The sequence below is a fragment of the Cyprinodon tularosa genome, unplaced genomic scaffold, assembly GCF_016077235.1.
Source record: "Cyprinodon tularosa strain WSP-4 unplaced genomic scaffold, ASM1607723v1 ctg116, whole genome shotgun sequence".
In the NCBI taxonomy this organism is placed as follows: Eukaryota; Metazoa; Chordata; class Actinopteri; order Cyprinodontiformes; family Cyprinodontidae; genus Cyprinodon; species Cyprinodon tularosa.
Genome location: NW_024037959.1, coordinates 974,357 through 995,624, shown reverse-complemented (window position 1 = coordinate 995,624; position 21,268 = coordinate 974,357). Strand labels below are relative to the sequence as shown.

The 21,268-nt window shown below is 38.3% G+C and overlaps 1 protein-coding gene across 1 annotated transcript; it reads left to right on the top strand.

Moving 5' to 3' along the window:
- The first annotated feature begins 15,212 nt into the window (after positions 1-15,212).
- On the top strand, positions 15,213-16,885 carry cfl1l (cofilin 1 (non-muscle), like). Its single transcript, XM_038306936.1, has 4 exons — positions 15,213-15,339; positions 16,180-16,469; positions 16,597-16,673; positions 16,754-16,885. Exons 1-4 carry the CDS (start codon positions 15,337-15,339, stop codon positions 16,867-16,869), a joined length of 486 nt encoding a protein of 161 aa, XP_038162864.1. The 5' UTR covers positions 15,213-15,336; the 3' UTR covers positions 16,870-16,885.
- Positions 16,886-21,268: the final 4,383 nt, after the last annotated feature.

Here is a 21,268-nt window from a genome sequence, read left to right as displayed (position 1 = left end):
CATTAAAAGGATGAATGCACTCTGAGTAAGGAGCCTTCAGCTCTGCTGCAACACTGACTGCTACAGGAAATCCCACCTACTCACAGCTTTGAAATTAATTATGTAGTTATATTTCTTTAAAATATAACTACATTTAACTGAATTGATTCAAACTAACAGTACTTTCCAGCAGCTGTAATGAATGTTTAAATCTGTTGCAGCCATACTTGAATGAGGTTTGGTGTAGGCAAGAAACCTCTCAGTACCAAGAGCTTTTATTTTTATCTTTATTTAAGGATAGAACTCGCCAAAAAAATGGAAATAGCTGTTTTGTTTTGTTTGTTTGCTTTTTTCAACATGCCATCATTAAAAAACTTTTTCATGAATGTTGTTCTAGAATGAAGGAATGACTAAAGAAGGAACAAATAATTTCAGAAAATCCAATAAAATTACAAATTTAACACTTACAAATGTATAAATATATGGGGATTTATATAATTACAAGAATCTAAAAGTTAAAATGGTGGATACGATTTTATTTTTTTATTTGAAGACCAAGAAAAAGATTAAAGGAACAACAATAGAAGAATTTTTTATATAAAACCTGATAACCAGATATTGTGGAAGAGAAATACTAACATCTGTTGACTATTTAGAGAAGAAAAAGAAGAATTATCAAAAAAAAGCCTAATAAAATTCTAAGATATTTTTTTTTATTTGAAATCAAAATATGAAGGCAGGAGAAGAATGAAAGTGGGGGGGGGGGGGGGGAACTGAAAAAACCCCCGAAGATATTAGGGACAAATTATTTTAAATGGAAAGAAACAGATCAGAACCAAAAGCTGAAAAAAATATAAATCCAAACAAAACTGAGATTTACAAAATGCTGAAGAGTACTTTTAAAGTAGAGCAACAATTGCTTCATTTAGTAACTTAATTTCAGCTTCTGTCAGCAAATAGCTAATATGTTGACATTATATAAAATTTAAACCTTAGAATGTCCTTCTTCCAGATCATATATTTTTAAGAAAACCAGTTTATGCCTGATCCTAGCATTCTCATGCTTGGGCATTGCTATAATTTAACAGAGTTTGTTGCACACTTTTAACCACTTAAATGAAATGCACATTGTTCTAATGTTTCTTTGAACACATAAAATTTTGGAATTTTATGTGTTTCTGTAATAATACCCTCCCTCTCTTTCAGCTAAAGGTTTTTTTTTGTTGTTTTTTTTTGTTTTTGCGGTGTGGTAGTTGTTTTTTTCAAGCTTTATACAGTACATTAATTGTGACTATTGAAATTCTACCAGATCAGAGGATTTAAGTAAGCAGGAATGAATGACTTGCAGAATCATGTCATAATAGCCAGCCTCATGAATTGGCTCTTTTCTGCCATGTGCATAGAGGTTTAAATTATGTCGTGTACATGTTACCCAAGGCTTTTCAGAATCAAAAATACTTTAATAATCCCAGAGGGAAATTACTTAACTGTTTGTTAAACTGTTTAGGTACAGTAAAATCAGTAAGCAGCAGAAAATGTGTAATGCTTTTATTAAGAGAATAGATTGTTTAATCAGAACTTACTGTCAGTCTTGGTTTTCCATTTGTTGTCCTCTGCTGCCCTCTTGTGTCCTCTTTCCCTAGCTCTGTTTTCTGCTCTGTCCTCACCTGTTTTCAATCCTCTCGTTAGCCCTCTCTTTGTCTCTGTCCCCTTTAAAAGCCTCCCTCTTCAGTTCCTGTTTGCTGGATCCTCGTCTAACGTCTGTCTGCTTACCTCGTCTCTCCCTGGCTCCTAGAGTTCCCCTGATGTCTCCTTGGTTCTGGTTCGTTGTTATTTTTGTTGGATCTTTGATTCCTGCCTCCGTACCTGTAAACCTCATTAAACCCATCAAAATTCACCTCTGCCAACTTGCCTCTGCTTTTGGGTCCTCAATCAAACATCAAATCCTGACACTTACAGTATTTGATTCGAGGTTTCCAAGCAGATTATTTAGTCAATAATCACACTAATTTTTATTTTACTCATTTGTTCCATGTCTACCATATTTAAACTTCCATATCAATCTTTCTAATGATTTCCAAGTAAATTAACTTAGTTTCCTCCAAATTAAAGAACAATAGTTTTTTTTTAACCACCTTTTTAACTTTACATCCATAGCTGCTGTAAGCACTGATCTACTGTATACAATAATATTTGCATCATCCATAAAAAAACAAAAACACCTCTTTTGAACTGTATATATGGAATGTATGTAATAAACAGGATGAAACCCAATACTGAACCCTGGGGGACACCCCCAATATCAAAGGATGACAGACTTTTCACCAATGGTTTCTACCAATTAAACAGCCAATCATACAGTACACTCCAGGGTATCCCCCATAATACACCATGATACTCTGATTTACTTTTTATCATATTGTGATCAATTGTGGGAAATAGTTTTTTGACATCAAAATAAGAGACCAATTGCCAACTTCTTTTTATCTAAGGAATTCCTGATTTCCCCTATCATTTTCAGGACTGCCAAAGCTGTGGATTTCTGTGATCTAATTCCAAACTGACTATTATAAAGTAGTTTTTTTTGTTTTTGTTTTTTTTACTAGTCTGGTAACAAATGTTTTCATTTATTTATTTATTCACAAAATGTGACCGTTTATATCATCATTCAGTTTTGTTGATATTAAGGTCAATTTTGCGCCTCTGGAATCCCAGAGGCGCAACACTTATGGAGAGGGACCCATAGTTTAAATATACTCCAAACAACCAAATATAGTAACATCAAAAGCAAAATCACAAGGAAAGCAGAAATTACAACAATAACTACAACAACAAACCAAAAAAAAAAAGCAACAGAACAAGACAGAAAACAAAAGCCCACCCTCAACTGCCCACAACCTGGATTATATTACAGATGGAGCCTGATAAATTTATCCATCCAGTCTGTATGCACATAACATTCAAATCAGATTTACATAATTTTTATTCAAGATATTTCATGCATTCAGGGGCCAGACCAACACACGACCAAAGAAATTTATCAGTCAGGTTTTTGAGCAAAGCGTAGCAATACATTTTGATTAAAAAGCTTTTTTAAAGTATGAAGAGAGTGTGATTCTTTTATAGAACTATGAATCTCATTCCAGATCCCTGGGCCTCTAGACACTACACTGAAGCTGGTGTACTTCAAATGATGACTTTTCCCTCTTAATAAAGGTCTCCATCTCGTGTTATGTTTATGAGAAGGAGCTGTCACTGGACTGAGCTGGCAGAGTCTAGCTTTTAATTTATGTGCCACGTTATACTTAATACAAGCAAAGTGAAATCTGTTGCACTAAATGAGCTTCAGAAGCTTGAACCCATAAAAAAGATAATGTGAGGGATTGTTAAAATTTGCCCATGATCCATCAATTCATCTATTTTCCATCATGCTTATCCCAAGCAGAGTCGCTGTCCAGCTGTCTACAAGAGGCGGGGTATACCTTGGACAGGTCACCAGTCCATCGCAGGGCAACACAGAGACAAACAACCATTCACGCACACCTAAGGAGAATTTAGAGAAGCCAATTAACAGTAATTTTTTTTAACTATGGGAAGAAGCCAGAGTATCCAGAAAGGACCTAAGCATGCTCAGGGAGAACATGCAAACTCCATGCAGAAAGACTCGGTCAGGAAACAAACCTGGAACCTTCTTGCTGCAAGGCAGCAGTGCTACCCACCGTACCACTAGGCAGCCCATTTGCCAATGATATGACACGTATAACCTTCTTCTGAAGAATCTCCAGTTTTTCAAGATAACAAGGATATGTGTAACATATATCTTTGCATTAAATTATATGAGGTTTAAACAGAGATTGATACATAGTCAGAAGGAAGAAAGTGTCTCAACTTAAAAAAAAAAAAAATAGACCAACATATTTGGATGATTTATTCATTAGATATCCATCGTCTTTTTTTAAATTGAAAAATCCATCTATGTATACTCCATGGAATTTGGTTCTTTCAACTCTCTCTATTGCTCTGTCATGATGGGTTAAGGATACAAGCCCATATGCAGAACACAACAGAGGCTGGGTAAAAGTTTAACAGAGTTTATTTAAAGTTCTGAAACACAAGATAATGTACAGATTCTGGAACTGGTCCGGGCTGGTTCACTGAAGTCTTGACTGGGTCCGGGCTTCTCTTTGAGAGAGAGGGAACAGTTGGGTCCAGAGACTGTTGGTTCAGCAGAGTACACGAGGAGCAGCAGCGTCTAGCTTCTGACTTAGCATGGCAGACCTTGATCTGAGTTTCCAGCTCTTCACAGAGAGCAGCAGGGGATATCCACATAGGAATCTTCAGGTTAATTCCACATAGGAATCTTCAGGTTGGCTCACCAGGGCTGATTGGCAGGTTAAGCTCACCCAGAGCTTCAGGCTAGAGATAGGTTTCCTGTGAGGCAGCTCACCCAGAGCTTCAAGCTAGAGACAGGTTTCCTGTGAGGCAGCTCACCCAGAGCTTCAGGCTAGAGACAGGTTTCCTGTGAGGCAAAAACAGAGGAGAGTTAGAATCTGATCTCTCACTTGAGACAACTAAGATTCTTTCAGTTTCAGAGGCTCAGGTTGCTAACCAAACTAAGATCAACACTGCGGCCTCGAACCAGCTGCGGTCTGGCAGCTGGTTATAAAGGGAAGGTCTCTTGATGAGTAGATGCGTCTCAGGGGTTCTGGAAGACTCCAGCTCCAGGAGACCCACGGCGCACTCTGCTGGAGGAAGGTGGTAAAGCTCCAGATCCCAACAGTAACTCCAGTCCTAACAGAAAACATAAAAACAGAAGAGGATCCTCGGCGCCCTCTGGTGGGCAAGCCTGAGGATCCCAAAATGCTCAACCATTTATATCAATGTAGCTTTTCAATATTTTTACAGTTTTTTTTTCCGAACTAAATATAATATGGTTTGTTTTATTTACATTTAGTGATAAGTTATTATCTTTAAACCACTTCTCAATTTTTACTAATCGACAATTTACATTAGATTGTAAGGTTGACTGGGTTTTTATGAGATAGAAATAGATTTATGTCGTCCGCAAAGTTTACCTTGTGGAGGATTGTTTCTGAATTTACAGTCTTTTACATATAATATAAAGAGAAGGGGTCCCAATATGGAGCCCTGTCGAACTCCATATATGATAATTTTGCTTAGACATTTACTGTTATTTACTTGTACATATTGCTCCCTTTCAAATAAGTAACTTCTGAACCAACAGAGTGCAGTCCATCTTACACCATAATGCTGCAATTTACCCAATAAAATTTCAAAATGAATTGTATCAAACGCTTTTGATAAATCAAAGAAAAAACAGATTCCACACTCACCTTTATGAATAGTGTAATTGATTTGTTAAATTAGATCAACTACGGCCATACAGATGGCATTTTTCTTCCTGAAGCCATACTGGAATGGGATGAGTATATTCAGATTTTCCGTAGCTGTTAAGTCTATTGTACACAAGCCTTTCAAGCACCTTTGAAAATTTCGGTAAAATGGATATTGGTTAATAATTTTGTAAGTTATTTTTATCACTACTTTTATGAATTGGTATAATTATTGCGATCTTAGTCATTTTAGGTACCATTCCATGGAGCAGAGAGAGATTTATACAAAAGACAAGCAGTTGATCATCAGACTTGGTTTCAAAATCGATGAAAAGAACAAAAGGAAAGGGATCAGTGATGTCTGACAGTATAACACCTGAATCAAAGTGAGCAATTTAAATATTTATGATTATATTGTCAGCGATAGATTGAGAGGTTTCTGTCTCTCTTGTATTAGAATTATTGTATTGTGACATTTGTTTAGAATAGTTATGATCTCTCCCTCTTTAACTGCTGTGAGAATTAAATTCAAAATAACTTTTTTAATCTCAAATGCAAATTAAATGTTGCAGTAACTCAAGTTTTTTAAAATATTTTTATCCAGTTGTTGGCGTTGATGGCTGTAAATAGGGTGGATCCTCTGTAGCAGTCTGTCTTTCAGTGGATCTGGAGAAGTCTTTGGCTGAAAACTTTGTTGGTGTTGAACTGTTTGATGAAGAGGATGTTAATGTTCTTCCCTTTATGAAGAATTCTTCTTTCTGAAGTAATCTCCAGAGGTTCTAGAGGAGTTCCTAAAACAAACCTAGCCTTCTTTATTAGCATGTTGAGCTGTTTTAAGTAATTAACTCTGATGCTGTTGTGGAGAGTGAGATCACGCTCTCCTAAATAGATTTATAGCAGATATGTAGCATCTCCCCATAAAGTTCCTTCCTTCCTTCCTTCCTTCCTTCCTTCCTTCCTTCCTTCCTTCCTTCCTTCCTTCCTTCCTTCCTTCCTTCCTTCCTTCCTTCCTTCCTTCCTTCCTTCCTTCCTTCCTTCCTTCCAAGGAAGTCTGAGAACATTATATTCAGTGTGTTATTGCAATTTGGGAACACAGTCTGTTTTTGTATTTTTGTTTTTTCATTGTTCCACCAGATGGCGCTAGTGAGCTCATAGGATGGGCTTCTCTGCATCTGACTGTTCCTAGCTGCAGCCAATTAGTCCCATCAGCTGATGGGTATGGGAGGAGCCTGCTAGCAGCATACTGATGCCTGAGTTGTAACCTTAGTGGTAATACCAAACTCTCAGAGTATTGACCTGCTTTTTGTATTTCTGTCAGAAGAAAGTCCCTTCTGTGTTTTTGCAACCACATCTTGGATTCTGCTCCATTTCACAACTCTTTGACTTGAAGAAATACTCTGCAGATCTCCCATAGAAACTTTGGTATTAACACTATCACTGGCAGCTCCACTCCTCCTTGTTATTCCCTGGACCAAACTTAAATGATCAAACCCTGTCCACCCTCTGCCGTGCCATCTGGTCATCTCTCCACTCACATTCTGATTCATCTGCAATTAGAAATCATCTCAGACCACCCCTGAGACCTCCATTTTTTCATGTTTTGACCACATAGACATGAAATCAATGGATTTCATGAATACATTTCACCCTAACTCAACTTCCATTCTCTTTTCATGACTGATCCATATTTCCAATATTGTAATGATGCTAAATGGTTGTGTGAAGGGACCAATAAAGTCTGTGTTAAAGTTTGCATTCAAGCTTTGACAGTTGAAATGTGCAATGTATGATTTATTTTCGTTTTAATTTGTCATGTTATAATTAGGGGTGTGCGAAAAACACGATTTGACAATATATCGTGATTTTCGGCTGCCCAATATGATATCAATCTTTTTTTTAAAAACAAAGCATTTTAACCTAAAACAATGAGGGAAACGGGCTACCTCTGCAGCGCCACTCTGGTAGATACTGCTGTGGAGCCCATTTGCTGTAGCCTGGGTGCCAGTCCGAACTTAGTCCCGCCCACAAGGTTTGAGTTCGGGGAAGTTCGGTCTGGCTCTGCTCCATAGTAGCGCGAGTATTATCGCCCACTGTCAGGCGATCCAATCAAATTGTCAGGGCGGGCTTTATACGATGATGGACAGATGATCAAGAGTAACGTAATCAACCACGTGACCAAAGCGCGCTCGGGTGACAACAATAATGGCTGCCGCTGGAGAGTTTGGGTGAGTAGATTCTGCTATTAGGTCTGTTCTAGAAGATATCGACAGCAAATTAATTTTAAAAGAGGAACAGAGAAACGCGATCAAGTCTCATCTTCTTATTTTAGGCGTGAAACTGCACGCTTTGATTTTTGTGGACATCAACTATGCCTCGCTTAACATACGTCACGCACTCCGTTGCTCTTATTGGTTGTAGATCTATCCAATTGAGTGCAGAGGCATTTTTTTTCCTGGTTCGTTCAAAACACGCCCCATAATCACAGCTCTATGGAGCAGTATCAGACTCATATTCTGACTAGAATTGAGTCGGACTACGTCAGGCTACATTTGCTGTGCAGAGCAGAGCCATTTCTGTAGTTGAGGCAGTCATGACCCAAACCCCAAACATCATGGATGCCAAAATAACTAAACAATCACTATCTTCTGTTGAACATATACAGCACTTGCTTTTTCTTCCTATACATTTAATTTGATAGCTGGGAAAAATATCGCAATATATAGTGACATTGCAATATCGTGATAATATCATATTGTAACCCAAATATCGTAACATGTATCGTATCGCAACACCCATGCCAATATTCACCCCTTGTTATAATGCTCATTTCAATTCAGTTGAATTCCGTTTATTTAGTTAGCGCCAATTCACAACACGTCATCTCAAAACACTTTACAGTTCACCAGATCATACAGTCAAATTGATTCAAAGTTTTCTTTCTAAGGAAAACCAGTTAATTGCATCAACTCATTGACTTGAATGCAATCCCTCACACTAAGCATGCTTGTAGCGACAGTGGAGAGGAAAAACTTCCTTTTAACAGGAAGAAATCTCCAGCAGAACCAGGCTCAGTGTGAGCGGCCATCTGCTGAGGCCGACTGGGGTTCAAGGAGACAGAAGCAGAGATACAAAAGCAACTGTAAAATAAGATTTGTATTGTAACCACAACTATCATTGTAGCCGCAAATAATCATTGTGGAAATTATTTTCTGGGTCAATATCCTTGTTCATGTCATGCCCTCTGCACTGTACAATTAAAGGTTCTCCGTTCCAAATGTCTTGAATTCATAGTCTCAGCTACTAATGTAATGGTTGCTACTTTCCAATCAGATTGTGTTAATCATGCCATCCAGTTTAGACATACAGTGGGGCAAAAAAGTATTTAGTCAGCCACCAATAGTGCAAGTTCTCCCGCTTAAAAAGATGAGAGAGGCCGGTAATTTTCATCATAGATATACCTCAACTATGAGAGACAAAATGAGAAAAAAAATCCAGAAAATCACATTGTCTGATTTTTAAAGAATTTATTTGCAAAATATGGTGGAAAATAAGTATTTGGTCAGTTACAAACAAGCAAGATTCCTGGCTCTCACAGACCTGTAACTTCTTCTGTAAGAGGCTCCTCTGTCCTCCACCCGTTACCTTCATTAATGGCACCTGTTTGAACCCGTTATCAGTATAAAAGACACCTGTCCACAACCTCAAACAGTCACACTCTAAACTCCACCATGGCCAAAACTAGAGAGCTGTCCAAGGACACCCGAAACAAAATTATAGACCTGCACCAGGCTGGGAAGTCTGAATCTGCAATAGGTAAACAGCTTGGTGTGAAGAAATCAACCGTGGGATCGATTATTAGAAAATGGAAAACATACAAGACCACTGATAATCTTCCTCGATCTGGGGCTCCACGCAAGATCTCACCCCGTGGGGTCAAAATGATCACAAGAACGGTGAGTAAAAATCCCAGAACCACACGGGGGGACCTAGTGAATGACCTGCAGAGAGCTGGGACCAAAGTAACAAAGGCTACCATCAGTAACACACTACGCCGCCAGGGACTCAAATCCTGCAGTGCCAGACGTGTCCCCCTGCTTAAGCCAGTACATGTCAAGGCCCGTCTCAAGTTTGCTAGAGACCATTTGGATGATCCAGACGATGACTGGGAGAATATCATATGGTCAGATGAAACCAAAACAGAACTTTTTGGTAAAAACTCTACCCGTCGTGTTTGGAGGAGAGAGAATGCTGAGTTGCATCCAAAGAACACCATACCTACAGTGAAGCATGGGGGTGGAAACATCATGCTTTGGGGCTGTTTTTCTGCTAAGGGACCAGGACGACTGATCCGTGTGAAGGAAAGAATGAATGGAGCCATGTATCGTCAAATTTTGAGTGACAACCTCCTTCCATCAGCAAGGGCATTGAAGATGAAACGTGGCTGGGTCTTTCAGCATGACAATGATCCCAAACACACCGCCCGGGTAACGAAGGAGTGGCTTCGTAAGAAGCATTTCAAGGTCCTGGAGTGGCCTAGCCAGTCTCCAGATCTCAAACCCATAGAAAATCTTTGGAGGGAGTTGAAAGTCCGTGTTGCCCAGCGACAGCCCCAGAACATCACTGCTCTAGAGGAGATCTGCATGGAGGAATGGGCCAAAATACCAGCAACAGTGTGTGAAAACCTTGTGAAGACTTACAGAAAACGTTTGATCTCTGTCATTGCCAACAAAGGGTATATAACAAAGTATTGAGATGAACTTTTGTTATTGACCAAATACTTATTTTCCACCATATTTTGCAAATAAATTCTTTAAAAATCAGACAATGTGATTTTCTGGATTTTTTTTCTCATTTTGTCTCTCATAGTTGAGGTATATCTATGATGAAAATTACCGGCCTCTCTCATCTTTTTAAGTGGGAGAACTTGCACTATTGGTGGCTGACTAAATACTTTTTTGCCCCACTGTAACTGCATGTTTTCTATAGAAGAAGAAACCTTACATTGATCCCGTGTTCATTCTTACAATTTATACTTGGCAGGGGTTAGCAAACTTTGGCCTTGGTTAATCCCATTAGACTGGAGAACGTTAGCCACTTGTTGTTCATTGAATGCACAGTCAATTTCACGAAAAAAAATTTCTGTTTCTGATTTTTTATTTTTTTTTGGGGTGGAAACATTTTTATTGAAATGAAAATTATTGAAGATTTGAGCACAATTAAATCGTACAGTCTTACAAGTTCATTAGATTAGAGTCTGGTGTTGCTCTTTAAGCAAACAGACATAAAGAAAACAATTTGGATTCCAATTAAATGTTTTCTGTAAAAGTTTACATTTGTAGCCTATTTTTGTAATAGTGTGCTCTTATTCAGGTTCCTAAAGTTAAACTTGCGAATATAACTCAACCACACAGTTCACTACTTGTCACATACCAGCAGATGTCCCAGTTCCCTCATGTTTCCATTCTTCTCTCTCTTGTATCATTGCTAAGGCCAAGCTCAGTATGCTTGCAGCAGCATGAGGGTTTCAGCTCACAGAGAGATATGTAGCAGTCATTTCCTGCCCTGCTTAGTACTGACTTGTATTTCCCCTTTTGCTGCTTCCAACATTGCTGCCGTCTGCAGTTTTAATCCAGCCTGACCACATTCCTACAAAATCTTTTTATCATTGCTAAACAAATGATCCTTAATGTAAGTTAAACAAAAATCATTGTGCTCATTTTCATACTTTCATGAGCAAATCATGCATATTTAAGCTGGATCTAGTGCTTGCATAAGAAACAATTTTCAGTCCGGATGTGGGGCGGGACTGTGACTGAAACCATAAGTCCACCCGTAGGGGAAGTAATGTCACTGATGATGAGGCAGAGGATCTGTATTTAGATTCAGCTCAGAAAGAGGTGGATATTACACCAAAATTGTTGGTCTGTACACAATAACTGAACACTATCCATAGTGGAGATTAGGAGCATTTTTCTTGCCTCTGCTTGTTCAGGATGTTGTTGGTCGAGAGAATTTCAACTAAACATGCTAGATAACTTGTACCTCTTCTTCTGGTTTAGATTAAAAGACAAATTTTGATAAAACACAAAAAAATGTAAAACAAAAAGGAAATTAAAACTTAACTTTTGCTGTGTGCATACAGGTGCAAAGGAACTACTAATGAGTATTTTGCTCCTTATGTAGGTTGATAAGACAGTTTAAATTTATATTCCACTTTGAAAAGTAATTCAACTTTTTGTGCCATTTACTTAATTATATTTAGTTACTTTAACACAATTGTTTCATGTTAGCAGGGTAGGACATAAAACAATTGTGTTAAAGTAACAAAATATGATTAAGTAAATGCCAAAAGCGGTTGCATTATCTTTTTCAGTGAAGTTGTAGTCTATTGTTTGACCTCAAACATGGAAACTTGGGTTTAAAACTGATAACAACGAATAGGTGTTTGTGTAGCAGCAGGATTTCAGAGTGATCTCAATGAGTAATCATGGCACTTTGAATCTGGGGTATATACAGGTGCTGGTCATAAAATTAGAATATCATGAAAAAGTAGATTGATTTCAGTAATTCCATTTAAAAAGTGAAACTTGTATATTATATTCATACATTACATACAAACTCATATATTTCAGATGTTTATTTTGTTTAATTTTGATGATTACAAATGACAACAAATGAAAATCTCAAATTCATCATATCAGAAAATTAGAATATTGTGAAAAGGTTCAAAATTGATGGCCCCTGGTGCCACGCTCTAATCAGCTAATTAACTCAAACCACCTGCAAAAGCCTTTAAATGGTCTTTCAGTCTAGTTCTATAGGCTACACAATCATGGGGAAGACTGCTGACTTGACAGTTGTCCAAAAGACGACCATCGACACCTTGCACAAGGAGGGCAAGACACAAAAGGTCATCGCTAAAGAGGCTGGCTGTTCACAGAGCTCAGTGTCCAAGCACATTAATAGAGAGGCGAAGGGAAGGAAAAGATGTGGTCGAAAAAAGTGTACAAGCAAGAGAGATAACCGCACCCTGGAGAGGATTGTGAAACAAAACCCCTTCAAAAATGTGGGGGAGATTCACAAAGAGTGGACTGCAGCTGGAGTGAGTGCTTCAAGAACCACCACACACAGACGTATGAAAGACATGGGTTTCTGCTGTCGCATTCCTTGTGTCAAGCCACTCTTGAACCACAGACAGCGTCAGAAGCGTCTAAAGAGAAACAGGACTGGACTGCTGGTGAGTGGTCCAAAGTCATGTTCTCTGATGAAAGTAAATTTTGCATTTCCTTTGGAAATCAAGGTCCCAGAGTCTGGAGGAAAAGAAGAGAGGCACTTCATCCACGTTGCTTGAAGTCCAGTGTAAAGTTTCCACAGTCAGTGATGGTTTGGGGTGCCATGTCATCTGCTGGTGTTGGTCCATTGTGTTTTCTGAGGTCCAGGGTCAACGCAGCCACATACCAGGAAGTTTTAGAGCACTTCATGCTTCCTGCAGCTGACCAACTTTTTGGAGATGCAGATTTCATTTTCCAACAGGACTTGGCACCTGCACACAGTGCCAAAGCTACCAGTACCTGGTTGAAGGACCATGGTATCCCTGTTCTTAATTGGCCAGCAAACTCTCCTGACCTTAACCCCATAGAAAATCTATGGGGTATTGTGAAGAAGAAGATGCAATACACCAGACCCAACAATTCAGAAGAGCTAAAAGCCACTATTAGAGCAACCTGGGCTATCATAACACCTGAGCAGTGCCACAGACTGATCGACTTCATGCCACGCCGCATTGCTGCAGTAATACAGGCCAAAGGAGGCCCAACTAAATACTGAGTGCTGTACATGCTCATACTTTTCATGTTCATACTTTTCAGTTGGCCAACATTTCTATAAATCCTTTGTTTTTATTGGTCTTCAGTAATATTCTAATTTTCTGATATGATGAATTTGAGATTTTCATTTGTTGTCATTTGTAATCATCAAAATTAAACAAAATAAACATCTGAAATATATGAGTTTGTATGTAATGTATGAATATAATATACAAGTTTCACTTTTTAAATGGAATTACTGAAATCAATCTACTTTTTCATGATATTCTAATTTTATGACCAGCACCTGTAGATTTAAGTGGAAAAAGTTTGTCTGATTTAAGGAGCCAAAATACCTAAGACCTGATGCATATTGTTCAGCTAGAAGCCTGTAGAAAAACATCACCTTAACCTCAACTAAAAATTTATTTTAACCTAAATCGTGGTCATTGTACATTAAGATTTACAGGAAGATCTAGTAGAAATATACCTTCTTCTCAATGTTTCCTCTTGGAGTAGCTGATATAGCCAAGATGTTTTGAGTCTGTCCTAATGGCAAGAATGCACCGCTGCTGTTGTAAAGATTAACTAGGAAACACCAAATGCAGTTTTCAAATTGTTTTATTATAGGGAGAATTATCTTCTTAAACAAATCTGCCCCTGTGGGAAAAATAGATTAATCATAAACCTACTGTAGGAGCAATACTGACACTGATTTTGACACTTTCCTCAACAAAGAGGTTTCCCTTTTAACCATATAAAGGTTTTTTTTATATATGTGGAGCATGTTTTAAATTAAAACTAAAATAAGATCTGTTTTTAACTTCAGATGTCCTACAGTTTTTCCTGTAGGAAAGATGATTTCAAGCCTTCATTTCTGTTTACAATTTTGATGTTCTGCTTACAGCTAATAGAAAATAGATGTTACTTCAAATTAATTGCACTTTTGATTTAGAAATGTAAAAACTGAAATGTCCACTTAAAGGCTGATATTTTGAAAAGAAGAAAGAAGATCGTTGTAGCATTCTGTATCTGGAGTGACAGAAAAACAAGCAGTGTGAGTCAATGCAAGCAGTGGGAATCCATATAGGAAGATGTCTAATTGTAAATGACTCATGATGTAAACCACTTTGTATTCTAGTGGAGTAAATGTTACAAGATATCCTTATTTGGATAAAGTATTTGCTTTATATTTATCAGCTATCTTCATTACAATTAAGTGGCAGGTCACAAAGTTCAAGTTTGATATAATGGATTTGCAGCTGGCTGAAGTGCAACAGCTGTATGATTCCATTATGCAAATATGCACCACAGAATCTAGGTATTGTTCCTGACACTATGTTGAATCTGTGCTATAGGCAATAAGGCATCTCTGAGGGAAAAAGGGTGTTTAGATCAGTACTAGTAAAGGCTATCGAATAAAGAGACCTACATTCCACAAAATACATCAGATCACAATATTCTAAAACTTGTCTTCCTCCTTTGTGCTGGGAGCGGGTCTAAGCTTTCTGAAAATTCTTTGCTGCAATCCTGGATGTTCCAGGAGAGTGTATGGGTTTGAGGCACATGAAATTAAAGAATATTGTTTCTTTCAATCAGAACCATTACCATTCATATGAAAATGTGTGGGTTTGTTTTACTTCCTGCAACAATGAGGCTTGTCCAAATGCTGGACATATATGGAGCTAAACCCCTCAGTGATCGCTGGCATGTGTTGCCCCAGTGTCAACAGGTAGCTTTGCAATTACTTCAGCCGTCTGTCTCCACTTGTCTTACCTTTTCCCTTAAAAGGAGACCCATTTGCGTCTCAGCAGGAGATTGGTCAAAACTTGGACAGGTTACTTCCATATAAGGCTTTGCATTGCTGCTCAGAATTTTTTTCACCTGAGTTTTTACTTAGAAAAACAAAGTTAATGCGTTTACAATATCAATTCAGCTGCTAATTGTGAATTTGATGTTTGCTCTGTGTAATGCACCCCAATTAATAGCAAAAATTGTGATTTGGGCTTTGCATGTGATCAAATTAATTGTATCACACCTGCGCAGATGTGGGTGGAGTCAGCTGCTAGAGGTGTGCTCATTTATTGCAGCTCCGCCTGTATGAGTCAACCTGCTTCCTTCTTATAACCCTCTCAGCATTCTGACAGCAGCTACCATTTTTCCTCTGCAGCCTCTTTCTACCACATATCACAACCACAATGGTGAGTGAGTTTTTTTTATATGAAGTTGGTGAACTGTGTTTATATTGAATCTTCTTGAACAAGATTCCAAATTTTTTTGTTTTGCCAAATGAAAATTCAGGAAATTGCTTTTCTGAATCACTTCCTTATTTTAAAATGCCTTTAAAATATGTGCAAGCTTTTTATTTTAATTTTTTTTTTCTTCCTTTCTAAGTAATTTCAATTGGAAGTTGTGTAGTGTGAAGCTTCTAGGGAGAGGGATTTCTTTTTAACAGGGTGCAGTTTAACCTGGTGCATGTTGAGAAGGGTTTGTTCAAGGTGTGGTTTGCCTCCAAAATGGAGGGAGCTTTGTACGTGTTTGAAACTGGTTTAGTGCATCCCTCAGGGCGGCGTTTCTTGTGCGAACTTGTTCCAGAATGACAGGAATGTGATTGAACCAAGGCCTAAACCCTGCTGGGAAGCACCCAACACTGGGTTGCTTTTGAAGAAAAAGACTAATCTTTATTTTTGTCTTTGAGAACTTGACTGTCTTAACTGGGCTGACATTTTTGCTGTCATTCTTAAAGTTGTGAAGAGCTTCCTGTTTCTTTATTCAGTTCTGCTTTTCTTCTTAGAACCAAAGTACAAGTAAAGTTTCTGTCAGAGCACCAAATCAGGCCCAGATTTTATTTAAGGGTCTGGATTATGGAAGTTTCTAACTATTTTTTTTTTATTTTTTTTTATTTTTTGTGAAGTTTACAGCCCAATGCTGATTTAAGACTGATGCTATAATGAAGCTCCTTACTTTATGCAAACATTAGAGATGTAGTTATTAAGGGGATATGTAGTTTCCGATCTAAAAAATTGATTTTTGTTCCTCAGGCTTCTGGAGTGCAAGTTGATGACAAAGTGAAGGACATTATCAGTGACATGAAAGTGGTGAAGAGCGATGCTGATGCAAGTGAACGCATCAGACTTGTGGTCTTGGAAATCAAAGACGGTTTTATTATAGTGGAGAAGGTCTTCAAAGAGAAGGATTTGAGCGGAGAGGCAGACATCTTCAAGTTCTTCCTGAGCCTTCTGGAAAAGGAAAAGTGCCGCTACGTGCTGTACGACTGCCACTTTGAGAACAAGGAGTCAAGCAAGAAAGAGGAGCTAGTCTTCGTGATGTGGTATTTATAGTTTTTTCTAAACCAAAAAAGTCTTCTCTTTTGAGAACTTAAAACTGTCTTTCATATGGAGCCTGCAGAGGATTGACAAGCTGAATATTTTTTCTTTTTTTTTTTTTTTCTTTTTCAGGGCTCCTGAAACTGCACCCATCAAATCCAAAATGCAGTATGCTAGCTCAAAAGATTCACTTAAGAAAGTCTTGACAGGTATGTTTTATTTTTTAAACGCACTATAGAGTTTTGAATTTGCACAAGTCTTTACTTCCAATATTTTTTTTCTTAAACAGGCATCAAACATGAGCTGCAGATGAACGACCTCTCAGATTATGGAACCAGGGACCAATTTGCAGAAAGGATAAGCAGAAATGTTATCAGTGTTGAAGGCCATCCTGTTGGGAAGTAAAATTCAATTTGCTTCTGACTTGCCTGAAAAATCATGGCCTGGCTTGCCTGATCATGATGGCTTCTAATAATTTTGATTAAATTTGTTTAAACAGGTCTTTAACAAAAGTTGCTCCATTTGGTAAAATTTGTCATGTCACTTCAATTCCTCTTAACTAAACCTTAGAAAGTTGTGTAAATGTGGATTAAACTCTTGTGTGATTCCATACAGCTAATATGATCTTGTGCTGTAAAATCCTTCAAGATTTTCAAGCTCAGAGTGGCTAGGCACATAGTTTGACTCATCTACAGTTTTTTTTGGACAATTACACTGTGGCTACTTGGAAGTAATGTACATCTTTGTATCTAAAAGAACTGAAAAATCAATGCATTGTCAAATAAAGTAAATGAAAATGAGTTTTTGCAATTTCTGTATGCTTCCAGGAACCTTGTGTAATTTGCATTGTACATGGTTGAAAATGTAATTTCAGCATCTAGGTGTTTCAGCAGGAAAAGTGTGCAGCTGACTAGTGCTTTTTTTTTTTTTTTTCCCCTCTTTAGAAACCTGTAACAAGTAAAATAACTTTTTTAAATGCAGAAAAGCCAATTAACCAGTAAGCACTAGTGAGGGGTACTTAATATCACTAAAAACAGTTTGTCCATCAATTACCCTTAACTTCCTGAAAGTAATTGTTTCTCGGCTGAGCAAACTATAATGGGCAACAGTCATAATGCGGCAGTGTCTGTGACGTCATTTCTACTTCGCAGATTCGACCCAAATAAGGAATAGTTTGACAGGAACTTGTCTGCCGATTTCTAAATGCGTTTGCTGCTCTTCTACATCAGTATGAAACCACACACGATGGATTTCTTTTGCAAGTTTGGGAAACAAAATGCTGTTTAGTTTCACTTCTAAAAAGTGTCTGTTTAAAAGCAGATATGGATCAAGCCTAAAACCAAAGCACACATCCATTGTATAGTAAACTTCCTGGTCTAACTTCAGTCGAAAAGAGGCTGAAACTGTTAGATGACCTTGAATTTGACATGTGAGAACATTGCAGAGTAGAAGTACTTCCTGTCGAATCAGACCTGTGACTTTTTTTTTTTTTTTTTTTTTACTGGTTCTTGCCCCAGGCAGGATATGACTGTTAGCAGTGGTGGTTCTTGTATGCTACACTGGGAAAGTGGCTTTTCTTTGCTCCAATCACAAGAGTACCAACAAGGCGTTATGGCATTAATTTTACAAGTCAGGGTTAGAGCATTGTACATCTACTCATAGGCGTTAAAAAAAAAAAACCCTGAGGGTTTTCATTACCATCTGTTATGGAGTGTAATTTATGGTTTAGTGTTACAAGTCTATTTTGGTGTATGTTCCACAATTTTGATATCGAATTGTATTAGCCTTTTTCTACATTCAAAAATGTATGTTTGATCCCTGTGGTTTTCATTGAATTTGAGGTGTAGAAGAATGGGACAAATACTAGTATTTACTTTCAACAAATTGAGCCCCTCAGCAGTGCTTCTGAGAATTGCACATAATCAGGCTGGCACCTCATTTTCATGCTTGTCACCATTGGTCAGACGGTGCTCTGGGATGGTATCCTATGAAAGTCAAACTGTTTTTGAAAAGCATAGCCAAGCTGATCTGTACAATCTGTTCTGTACATCTGTTCAATAGGGCTGAGGTCAGAGCTTGAAAACTACATACTGAACTGGTTAAAAATGCAGCTGAGTATGTTAAAATTAGTTTTTTGATATATGCCCGAATTCTAGCAACTACAAAACGGGCAGCTGGAATCTCCCTAAGTTTTTCTTTAGTGTTTAACATTTTGACAAAAATCCTGGAGAATACCAGAGCCCTGCAAATGACCAGCCTGCTACAGATGTCATCTGTCTGCACAGACAGAAACTGACTCCATGAGGATGGTATGAGGGCCCAACGTCCACTGATGGGGTTTGTGCTCACAGTACAACACCGTGCAGGGTACTTGGCATTTTCCGGAGAACACAGGGATTGATAATTCCACCACTGGTGCCCTGTGCTTCTCACAGATGAAAGCAGGTTCACACTGAGCAGAAGTGACAGACATAACAGAGTCTGGAGACGCCATGGAAAGTGACCTGCTGCCTGGAACATCCACCAGCATGATGGGTTTGGCAGTGGATCAGTAATGGTGTAGGGTGACGTTTCTTTGGAGGGCCGCACAGCCCTCCAAGTGCTTGCCAGAGCTAACATGACTACCATTAAGTACTGAGATGAGATCCTCAGACCCTTTGTGAGACCAAATGCTGGTTTAGTTAGCCGTGGATTAGTTTTAATGCAATGCTAGACCTCATGTGACTTGAGTGGGTAAGAAGTTCCTGCAAGATGAAGGCATTGAAACTATGTACTGGCCCGCCCCTCCCTCAGACCTGAATCTGATTGAGCACATCTGTGATATCAAGTTTCAATTCCATCCACCAATCTCACATTGAACCACAGACTGTCCAGGAGTTGGCCGAAGCTTTATTCCAGGTCTGGCAGGTCTCTCAGGAGACCATCCGCCACCTCATCAGGAGCATGCCCAGGCATTGTGGGGGGGTCATACAGGGAGGTGGAGGCCACACACAATACTGAACCTCATTTTGACCTGTTTTAAGGCCATTACATCAATGCTGGGTCAGCCTGTAGTGTGTTTTTCCACTTTGTGTGTGAATCCAAATCCAGACTTTTATTGATTAATATATTTGATTCCACTGATGATTTTTGTTGTCAGAATATTCAAATTTTTTAAGAACAAATAATTCAATGAGGATTTTTTCCTTCATTTAGCTCTAGGATGTGTTATTTGAGTGTTCCCTTTATTTTTTGGGCGATGTACATGTAGGGGAAATAAACAGGATCTTACAAGGTTATGAGATTTAAAAAGGCCCTAGGTTCCTTTTATGTTTTTAGATGTAACAATATATGTATTGTTACATCTAAACAATACATATATCACACTAAGTTTAGATTAATTTCATGCAGAGTAAAATTTATAATTATTGGTCAATATTGTGGTTTAGGCTTACAACTCATCACAACCCCAAAAATGTATCAAATTATATTACATGAACACAATTTAGTAGCTCAGACATTTTTCTGGAAGGGTAAGGTAAGTCATCAGAACCAGGCTATTTACATATTGGTGTATCTATTTATAGGTATATCAATTTGGGTGAAAGAACCCAATTGGGTTGAAAAGAGGTCTGGCAAAAAACTACCCTGAGAGGATTGTGAGGTTTAGGAGGGATAACACACACAGGGATTCAGGACAGGGTTGGGACTGTCACATTCCTTGTGTTAAGCCACTCCTGAGAATTAATATATGGTATGTCTAATCTGGGCATAGGAGAGACCTGGATCCAAAGTCCTCTAAGTTTCTAATTTAGCATTTTATTCCATGGACAGGCAATTAATACACAATGCTTTAGATCCAATGTGAACTCTCAACATTCAGTGAGGTTTGGGCTGCCATGTCATCATCTGGTGTTGATCCGTGTTTCTAGATGGTCAAAACCAACACAGCACCTAGCAGGAAATGTTACAGCACCAAACGCCTCTTTATGTTGTCCAGAATTATGAGATGTTGATTTCATCTTCTAGCAGGACTTGGCACCTGCCCACATCAACCAAAATATGGTTCACTCACTATGGTAGTGCAAATTAAATTGGCTTGATTTAACCCCCCCCCTGCAATTTATGGGGGATTAAGTAATAGAGGTGAGCCCACTAGATCCAGCAAACTGTATAAAACTTTTAAACAACCTGGGCTTCCATTAGACCCTTGATCCAACACTGCACTGGTGCAGCAATTAATATAGACGTATTGAGGGCTTAATATTGTACAATATCTGAACATACTTTTCATTTCTCTATTTAAATTACTTTGATTCAATGTGACATTACAATTTTCAGAGAAACTTAATGTTAGGCTTTTATATTTAAGCCATAAAGACTGACATAAGCATTAACTAAATATATTATGCATAAGATAGTTTTCAATTACTGAAGATAATGTCATGTTGCTTTAAGGGTAATAGTTTTCATATTTTACAAACCATTCTACAGATTCCGAACGCATCAAAGTTTAATCAGCCCATGTATTGCAGTTTTCTCTGTTATATAAATTTGGGTCTATGTCCATAGCCTTACGTTTTTTCATCCTCACCCCTCAATGCGCTCCTTACGCTCTCCCAGACTGGACCAGCCTTTGTAGTGAGCCAAATCAGAAACAACCAGTCTCAAAGGGGAGCTCATCTGTCTGTAATCCACCTACTGGGTCTTACATGTCATGGAAGATGATGTCATGGGTGGAGGTAACAGGTTAGACCTGAAACTTTCTTTGACTCGCTCAAATTCACTTTTTTTCCCCCACAGATATGAACTCAACAGCAGTAGA